The sequence below is a fragment of the Limulus polyphemus genome, unplaced genomic scaffold, assembly GCF_000517525.1.
Source record: "Limulus polyphemus unplaced genomic scaffold, Limulus_polyphemus-2.1.2 Scaffold7113, whole genome shotgun sequence".
NCBI classification, from domain to species: domain Eukaryota; kingdom Metazoa; phylum Arthropoda; class Merostomata; order Xiphosura; family Limulidae; genus Limulus; species Limulus polyphemus.
In genome coordinates, this window is record NW_013672723.1 from 1 (window position 1) to 9,742 (window position 9,742).

Sequence of the window (9,742 nt, forward strand, 5' to 3'; positions counted from 1 at the left end):
CAGTCTTCATTTAAATTATACATTTTTGAATATGTTTGTATTACTGATTTTACCTTTTTTTTTTTGTTGTTGTGTTTTCTTGCTGTAGTTTCTCCCTATGATTACTGTTTTGTGTTTTATTTGTTTAATTATCGTTATATTTAGCAATTGTACTTTAACAAAGTCCAAAGACTTACGTAAATTTATTTTATTTTGCTTTAGATACTGAAGATGTAATCTGATAGAATTCTGAAACGTTTATCTATGTCCCCTTTTTGTCAATAAACAATGTTGTATATCATAAGTGTCGTAATCTTGTTTATCAAAATCAAATAGTATATACAAGGTTTGTTAGTTACGTCAACATACCTGTGGCTTAGGTTTACAGGTGACCTCACTAGGATGAATGGCATTACATCACTAATTTATTTTACACATTCTTAAGCATCATAAATTATATACTGCATCTCATCACTGAAATAACAGAATAATATTAGTTGATTGAACCATATATGAATGTTGAAGAAAACTGAAGATTTCATTTCACCTTATCAGTTTCTGAATACTGATGAATATAAAAAAAACTAAATGGTAAAATTACTAACAAGATCAAACTTATTATACATGTGAAGAAAACTACCAGTGTTAACTGATGTGTTGCATCTCTCAGAAAGCACAGATTTAAGCAAGGTACAACACAATTTGGAATCTTCAAAGTTAAGTCCTGAAGATATTTTTCCAATTCTATCGAAAGTGATTTTGCAACTGCTTCATGGAAGACCTATGAACAAAAATATTAAACCACTGATAATCCTATTTCATGTGAAAATAAGTTTAATATTTAATGGTTTTCCCAAAATTGCATGTAAAATAATATCAATTTTAATTTAGGAAAATCTGCAAGTCTTACTTTCATTCATATAAAGGATTTTTTGAAAAAATTCAGATATAATATTAATTATTATTGTATTATGTACTGAGAGTTAGAGTCTAACTTAAGTTAAGTACGTAGCTTGCTCTAATCAGAAGTTAATAATATATAATATTATTAATAACTTTACTGCTTGGTTGATTCTTACCTTTTCACAGTACTTTGCCCACTGAAACGCTTTCAGCAAAGAATTTTTTTCCCAGTCCCTATCAAAATATGCAGCTCTTAGGACGTTGTTAGTAAAATAAAAAATATTTTGAAGAACTTCTTTAGTAGCCATGATTGTTTCTATTAATTAATATATTACATGCTCAGTGTCTGATAAATATTTACAAAATAACATCAGTCACCTAATAAGGCACTATGACTACACACTCAGCATAATTGTAACTTTTAGGGTTGTCACATTTCGGTCAGAAAACTTACAACTATGACTTTGAAAATTAGCGCAAAACATACCCAACCTTCTCTATGCTTCATTTCCGCTCACGTGAACACTCAATTTCCTCACTTCAATTAATTAAAACTTAATTCAGTTAAACGATGCATAATTTTGAATAATTAAATTATTCTAATGTTTCTAAAATACTCAGTTTATATATAACTTAAAAGAGCAAACTGTAATATAAAAATAGTTACTAGACAACTTATACAAGTTACAGAAATATAATCTTATATCTACAATTAGTACAGAAATTATTACAGAAAAAAAAGTTTGTTTTATTAGATCATACGTTTCACTTTTAAGTTTTTATCAGTTACTCGGTCATCTCAAGTATATTCTAATGACTTGTGATTGAACGTAAAGAATGGATACAATATGTCAAACAATACAGGACTCATCAAGCCGGCTGGATTAAGACGGACACAGTGGTGGTTGTACTTAGGAGTCTTTACATAATCACAGTGAACACCACATTATAAAATGATAGCCCAAATTTCCTCTCGAAGTATATTAATAGTATTAGGTCGTCAAGAAATTAATGTCGCGTTTTGGAACACGTATAATAGTTAAACGAACCGCTTAAACGTCACGTATACTCTAATCCCTTATTGTGATGGCATGTGACGAGATACACATTCAGCATGTAATGGTGTTTGAATACAAGAAGGGAAACAACGCCTTTTTATCCACAAAGAATATCAAAGAAGTTTATGGAAATGTTTTGAATGTTCGTAAATGTCAGTGATGGTTCAGCAAATTTCGTTCAGGTCGCTTTAGCCTTAAAAACTGTGATGGCAGGGCCGACATGTTGGAATTGATATTGATGCTCTAAAGACGCTTGTTGAGTCTAACCTAAGGCATCACACTCTTGAAATGGCCCTCATATTGCATGTCTCTCATGAAACAATGCGTAAACATCTAAGGAATATGGGAAAACTCCATAAAGAAGGTGTTTGGGTGCCTCACGAACTCTCCGATGATCATCGTTTCCAACGTATGAACATTTCTGCGTCTCTTCTGGTGTGTAAAGCGCGTGAACCATTTTTGGACAGAATTGTCACGATGATGAAAAATGGATTCTCTATGCGAATATTAAACGCCAAAAACAATGCCTCAGTCCTAGACAAAAACACTTCCGACCCGAAAACTTGGACTCCATCGCAGAGAGTGATGCTTTGCATTTGGTGGGACATCAAAGGAGTAATTCGTTTCAAACTCCTCAATCCACAGCGAACTGTCAGTGCAGAGATCCATAGTCAGTAACTGGAACGTTTAAATCAAGCCCTTCATCAGAAATGCCCTTTACCCTTCAATCGGCAAGGTGTTCTTCTTCTCCACGACAATGCACGTCCACATGCGGCACGTTTGACATGAGATTATAGAGTTGGGTTAGGCTGTTCTCCATCCACCCACCATATTCTACAGATATGGCACCATCAGATTACCATCTTTTTCATTCGCTGCAACACCATCTTAATAGGAAAATGTGTGTAAATGGGGAAGGTGTTAAAGAAGACATCGACATGTTTTTGCTTCAAAGCGAAGTGATTTCTTTAATCAGAGCATTAACAACCTGATTGTAAGATGGAAAAGCATCATAGATAAGAATGGAGACGCCCCCCAGTGGCACAGCGGAATGTCTGCGGACTTAGAATGCTAGAATCCGGGTTTCGATACCCATGGTGGGCAGAGCACAGATAGCCCATTGTGTAGCTTTGTGCTTAATTACAAACAAACAAGAATGGATGCTATTTCATTTAATAAATGTTTTGTTTTGATATATAAGTTGTTCGGGTTTTTCATCTAAAAAAAGCGACATTAATTTCTTGAAGACCTAATATAATAGTGTATTAATCCTTTCATTCATTTTTTTTGGCAAATAACGAGTAACATGGCTATAAACAAGTTATCTGGTTTGAGCATCGCTCTTTTTTCTTTTTGTTATCTGTATCTGAACAGTATAAACATTAGCAATCCGCGGGTTAAATGGGTAGTAAGTTTGGGGTTGCCAATATTTGTTGGTTTGGTGTATGTTTCTTCCCTGCCCCCAGTGGCACAGTGGTATGTCTGCGGACTTATAACGCTAGAAACCGGGTTTCGATACCCGTGGTGGGCAGAGCACAGATAGCCCTTTGTGTAGCTTTGTGCTTAACTACAAACAAACAAATGTTTCTTCCCATGAAAATATTTTCTGTTGAAATAAGTATATCAGGTACTTACTACAATTATAGTTTGATCGATATCTACAGTTATATTATTTGCATGTGTCTACTACTTGGTTACCTGTTTCTGTTGATATCTGATTTGTGGAATTGCTAGCTATGCATTATATATGCTTTATGTCAGAGAAATTATAAGAGTGAATTCCCATGAAAGAAGATTCACAGTGTAATGGCAGACATCCAGAGCCGCATCAACCTGGCGAAGTTGAGCAGGGCCTCAAGCGGTGAGGTGCCCCTACTGAAGATCCGGACCGTCAGTTTAACTCTCTCTCTTTCTTCGATAAATTTTCATATTTTATCTGTTATTTGTTCTATTCTTACCCAATACAAACTAGATCAATTTGACCGACCTCATAACCACCATAAAAATTTTTTTAAATAAATCAAAATTATCATTTTTCCTTTCTAGAATTGCTTCATATTGTAACAGAAAACAATATTTCTTTACACTAAATAGTTTGCTCCTAAAGAAGGTCCACTTTTCGAAAGCGCTCGGGTTATAGGATTTTTATTCTTTTCTATCAAGACTTTTTGAACCTACATGTTTTTCTAACATCATAAATAGTTTAATACGTCTTAACCTTATACAACTGTTTATAATTAAATTTTATTGTTTTATTGCCTTTTGGACTGTGATTTTTAAAATTTCCGCCATAAGAAGTGTCAAAATATGGTGCAACAAGAAGCAAATGTTACACTAACCAAGTTACATGCAGCTCGTGCTACTCGTGTTACTCCTAGCGAGTGTTCCTCGTAGAAAATTTTAATGGTACAGTTTGCAAATTTTTTATAGTGAAACACCATCCGCCCAACAATGCATCAAAGCAATAAAAAAAAAAAAACTCGAATCTCCTTTTCCTAATGTTGACGTGCCATTAAGAATATAGTATACTTGTGCCTATTCGCCACGAATTACAGTGCAGAGAGAGCTTTTTCTAAAATGTCTAGAGTAAAACATGAATTTCATGCTGCGATGTTAAATGAACGCTTGAATGCCCTTTCATTGCTCACGATAGAAGGACATTGCTTAGGCAAATAAATTACGAAGATGTAATTAAAGATTGTGCTTCCAAAGCAAGGAAAAACACGATTTTTATGTAATGTTTTGGCAATAACTATATTGTTTTTTATTTACCTAATTCATTCTTAATTGCAATGTTGTACAAGTAAATTATTATTACAATCGTTTAATTTTAATATACCATTCCTTAAAAGTTAGATGCATCATATTCTAATTTACTTTGAATAATTAGCTCATATTCTGTAATTAATTTAATATGTATTAATTATAATTAATTTCAAATTTGCTTGTACCCTATTTAAGGGGCCTCAAAAATATAGGTGCACCAGGGGCTCAAACTGCCTTAATGCGGGCTTGCAGACACCCCATTGTACTAAAAGTAACATAAATTATTTTTGGTAGGTAATTCTATTCCCTGGGGCAGGGCCAGGTGGTTAGGGCGCTCGATTCACAATCTGAGGGTCGCGGGTTCGAATCATGCTCGCCCTTTTAACCGTGGGGCGTTATAATGTGACGGTCAATCCCACTATTCGTTGGGAAAAGAGTAGACCAAGAGTTGGTGGTGGGTGGTGATGACTAGCTGCTTTCCCTCTAGTCTTACACTGCTAAATTAGGGACGGCTAGTGCAGATAGCCCTCGTGTAGCTTTGCGCGAAATTCAAGAACAAACAAACAAACAATTACAAATATACAACGTTTCGCCAAGGTTATGTTATCAAATTTAACTCGAATAATTCAGCGCCCTCTGTCAAATTACAATTGATCTACGTTGCGATCAGAGATAGGTGGAATATAATGACTAAATTATTCGGGTTAATCACAAAGTTGTTGGTTAAGGCAAGGTTTTGCACATTAGTCATTGTTCGTAATTTGATCTTTTCGTCGTAAATACACATTTAAGTATGCCTTTCTAAACTCCGTTTAGTAAGTTGATGTTGGATACAAGAGTTAATTAGAACGAAGGATTAGTAGTTTTAATAATTAACAACATATGTCGTGGGGATACGGACAACAATATCACCATCAGTTACAAGGTTTGTTTGTATCTCATAAGTATTTAATATATACGTTTATTTGTATTTTAATTTAATTGTATTCGAAAGTTTGTCAATAATCTGAGGAAGATAAACGAACGTAAGTTTGTGGAATCTTGGACTTTGAAAAAAAGTTATTATTTATATAATTTTCTGAGCAATAATGTTTGTTTAAAACATTTTCTTAAATTAGACACCATAATTTCATACAGTTTGTTTAAAATATTATCACTGCCATTAGTCAAACTTCAAAAAAAATGTAGAAACAAAAAAAAATATAGTTATTCCACTTTGCCTTTGTTCAACTTCTTGTTTTTAGTTTCAAGTACAGCAGAAGCTCAAAACATTTTGTATGTTATTAAACTAGAGATTTAACACAATATATAGGCAACAAGGAAACATTTCATCCTTCAAGGCTGTCTTTTCATATCCATGAAAATGAAAAGTAAACATTCAAACCCATTCTCCTAAGTTCCTGTGAAGTGCTGATCCTCACAATTGCACCTGCAACTTATTCCATATGTCTGTCAACCTGTTGAAAAAATATAACTACTTGTCTTAACTAAAGCCTTTAGTTTGTCTTTTGCAAATTTTAAAGTGTTCTCTCATACTTAGGTTTAGAATATATCTCCAAGAAATTAGGTCATTTACTCTTCTTCAGTAAAAAAATAAATTAAGAAATCAAAAAGGACTTATGAAAAATAGCTGGCTAATTGGTAGCAATATTCTAGACTCTCAGCAATTCCTTAGATATTAACCTTTTGGTGATAAGTAGGAAGATTTGAGATGTTTAAAAATAAGGTCAAAAATCAAATATGTAAACCCCTCTCTTTTATTTTTGTTACTGAACAGTAGTCCAATAGATGGTGGGCAGCTACATGTTCTTGAGTTACCAATTTTACTCCTATTTTTAAGGGGTGTCATAAGAATTGCCATGGAAATTATATATAATTGTTTTTCTTCTATTAATTGAAATAATTTGAGTCTAATAAATTAATAATAATAAAATATTTGCAATGTATTTAATGAGATACAATAATAAAAGAGTGGTATCAGCATTGATTTACCTAAGGGAAATATTGTCTTGTCAATCTGTTGACATTTTTTTATGACATTACTGTTATCTGGATTATGGAGAGGGTGCTTGTTTGGTGTCACAGAATATAAGCTAAGAAAGTTGCATCAGTGGCAGTTGGAGGTGGAGACTAGTTAATTTAATTGTAATGTAGCTGGGTGAGAGAAAAAAAAAGTTATTAATGGAGCCCAGTCAAACTTGGCCATTGTTACTAGTTGTGTGACTCAGGTGTCAGTGCTTTCGGTTTTTCTTATTTACATTAATGATATTAATAAGGGCATAATTAATGAGTTAGTAAAGTTTGCAGATGGCCCCTTATATTGTAGACACCAACCCTTTTTGCATTAGAAAAATAAAACTGTTATAATATTTAAGGGCAAGTGGCCTGTTGGTCCATCAAGACAGTCTCATCAAATCAACAAACTAAACTTAAAAACATTCCTCAAAACCAGTCCTTGTCAGTTAAATGTTCATTAATTATTCCCTTAAATGTACTGCATCTACCACAGCTAAAGGCAATCCATCCCAAAGGCCAACACCCTGTTAGAAAAATAAGATTGTCGTAGCTGAAGATGACTCCTACCCTGTCAAAATTTTATTTGTATCTTCTTGTTCTACCATTCTCCCCATTAAGTATGAAAAAAATATGATGCTTCAATACTATCAGTTCCCTTAAAAATCTTAAACATCTCAGTCAGATCTTAACTTTTTTTTTTCAAGAGAAAACAGTTTAAGAGATCTTACAGCAAATGCCAACTTTTCTCTCAAAGTGAGCTCCACAAACAAACTTCACTGAGACATTATAAGCATCTTGAAAACTACACTTTGAAAAATAAACTATACATGCTATTTTCAAATCTGATTGCTAGTAATAATTAACGTGAGGTATACTTTTAGGACCACCCTCTGATGTTCCACTTTATATCTGGGAGTGGTTTAAAGCTGTTGACCAAGAAGGCAATGGAAGTATTTCAGCATCAGAACTTCAGCGAGCGCTTATGAATGGTAACTGGTCACCCTTTAATGAGGTATTGTTAAATGTAGTTTAGACATTGTTCATAAAGTAAACTATTGGGTGTTTATAGCACTAAAGGAAATATTAATATGTACTTAGTATTAACACAAAAAAAACAACAATAATTACATATATTGTAACAAGACATCCCATATTTTACCTTTTGTCAGACTTTATTAGTTGGCCTTAAAGTTTAAGGTAACATGTAAACCATAGTTTGTCACCTTGTATTACTGCATTAGTGGAATTTAAGATTATCTTCTGGATTGGTTCTTGGTGCAAGTTGACCCATATAGTTATGGTATAAATACAGTCATGTACAATAGCTATTAGACACAAGAAGCCAACAGATAATGGGGAGGATGAATAGTTCAGAAGAATACTAGTAGGTGGAGCCTTTTGGAAAGTTTGGTTGGTAATTATCTTTTCTTGTTCCTAACTTGTGTATTTTCACCACTATATTTTGTTAGACTATAGTAGGTATATATAACTCTTTATGTATATATAGTTTATCCTAACGGGCATCTATTTTATTCAAGATCTTTTTTTCAAATTGCACTGATGGAAATTAACCCTTCTGTTGTATCCATTAAGTTTTTCTTGGTCCTTTGTCAAGTTAGGCCTAGTTGTTTTTAGTACATCCATAGGGTTCCTCTTTTGTTTCTGATATGGAAACCTCTGACATTGGCAGTCCATAGATCCTCTTGGTTCTGAGTCACCCACGGTAGGTCTTAAATTAAGAGGGAGAAATTAAACCCAGCTTCTTTTCCTAAACCTATCCTTTCTGATGAAGGAAACCAACGTTTTGCTAGACTCGGTCATTTTACTAAATTCTGACCAAGTTACTCTCAGCAAGTGTAACTGTCTTGACCTTTGAAACTGGTAGTTCCTGTAACAGAAATTGTTGAGGTTTGAAAACTTGCTGATATGAGTGAAGTGGTTGAAGTTTCTTACAGAGAATATGTCCAGTTCCTTTTCAACCATTCTTGGTGGTTGATTGATCAATGAAGGCTTAGATAGAGATTGACACCAAGTTTTTCTCTAGTTGCACCTAATGTTAGTGGTGTTGACTTATAAAAAGAATTAAATGACTTACCATAAGGGACAGGAATGGTCCCAGTGATACGTTTTCTGGAATGGACTTGTCAAGTTGCTTAACTATTAGATTTGATTGTGTTTGCTTGAGACTCCTAACCAGTAATCCTGCTCAATGTTTTTACCACTATGAATTTGATACATAGAATCGCATTGTCAGGGTTCTCATATTGAACTTCATAAGTACAGGGTTCTCACAAACTTTGTGATTGTCGTGAAGTATCCTAAAGTTGTGTTATTTGTGCTGGAGCATATCCCGTTAATTGTCTGGTTGGACAAGAGGCTAAAGAGTTCATCTGTGGTCAGAACAAAATTTATTTTCCAAGGAAAACCAGACACTTTGCTAGAATTTTAAAATAATTTTATATATTTATATGGATTCTGGTTGTTTTTTGTTGTTTTTGCCAGTTGTCGAAATAAATGGTTTTTACTTGTGTTACATGTGTCTATTGTTTTACATGTATATACCAAGTCTGTTGTGTTACACGTAAATGGGATGACTGTCCCAAGTCTACTGTGTTACACGTAAATGGGATGACTGTCCCAAGTCTACTGTGTTACACGTAAATGGGATGACTGTCCCAAGTCTACTGTGTTACACATAAATGGGATGACTGTCCCAAGTCTATTGTATTACACATAAATGGGATGACTGTCCCCCCAAATCTACTGTGTTACACATAAATGGGATGACTGTCCCAAGTCTACTGTGTTACACGTAAATGGGATGACTGTCCCACGTCTACTGTGTTACACATAAATGGGATGACTGTCCCACGTCTACTGTGTTACACGTAAATGGGATGACTGTCCCACGTCTACTGTGTTACACATAAATGGGATGACTGTCCCAAGTCTACTGTGTTACACGTAAATGGGATGACTGTCCCACGTCTACTGTGTTACCCCCTAAATGGGATGACTGT

General features: G+C 34.1%; 2 protein-coding genes across 5 annotated transcripts in view; one reads left to right on the top strand and one right to left on the bottom strand.

Moving 5' to 3' along the window:
• Nucleotides 1-510: 510 nt before the first annotated feature.
• On the bottom strand, nt 511-1,383 carry LOC111089706. The gene is made up of 2 exons (XM_022402664.1): nt 1,059-1,383; nt 511-760 (listed from the first exon to the last, which is right to left on the bottom strand). The coding sequence occupies exons 1-2, from the start codon at nt 1,188-1,190 to the stop codon at nt 518-520; spliced, it is 375 nt and encodes a 124-aa protein (XP_022258372.1). The 5' UTR covers nt 1,191-1,383; the 3' UTR covers nt 511-517.
• A 3,982-nt stretch (nt 1,384-5,365) lies between these two features.
• The window catches only part of LOC106474357 (peflin-like), a 29,391-nt gene continuing 25,014 nt past the window's right edge, over nt 5,366-9,742 (top strand). Inside the window, exons 1-2 of one of the 4 annotated variants that reach the window (XM_022402665.1) lie at nt 5,366-5,631; nt 7,604-7,734. In XM_022402665.1, coding sequence (XP_022258373.1) covers nt 5,589-5,631; nt 7,604-7,734 — 174 coding nt within the window. In that variant the 5' untranslated portion in view covers nt 5,366-5,588. The remainder of the gene's footprint in view (nt 5,632-7,603; nt 7,735-9,742) is intronic. The other 3 variants (XM_022402667.1, XM_022402666.1, XM_013935049.2) reach the window with 3 other exon arrangements.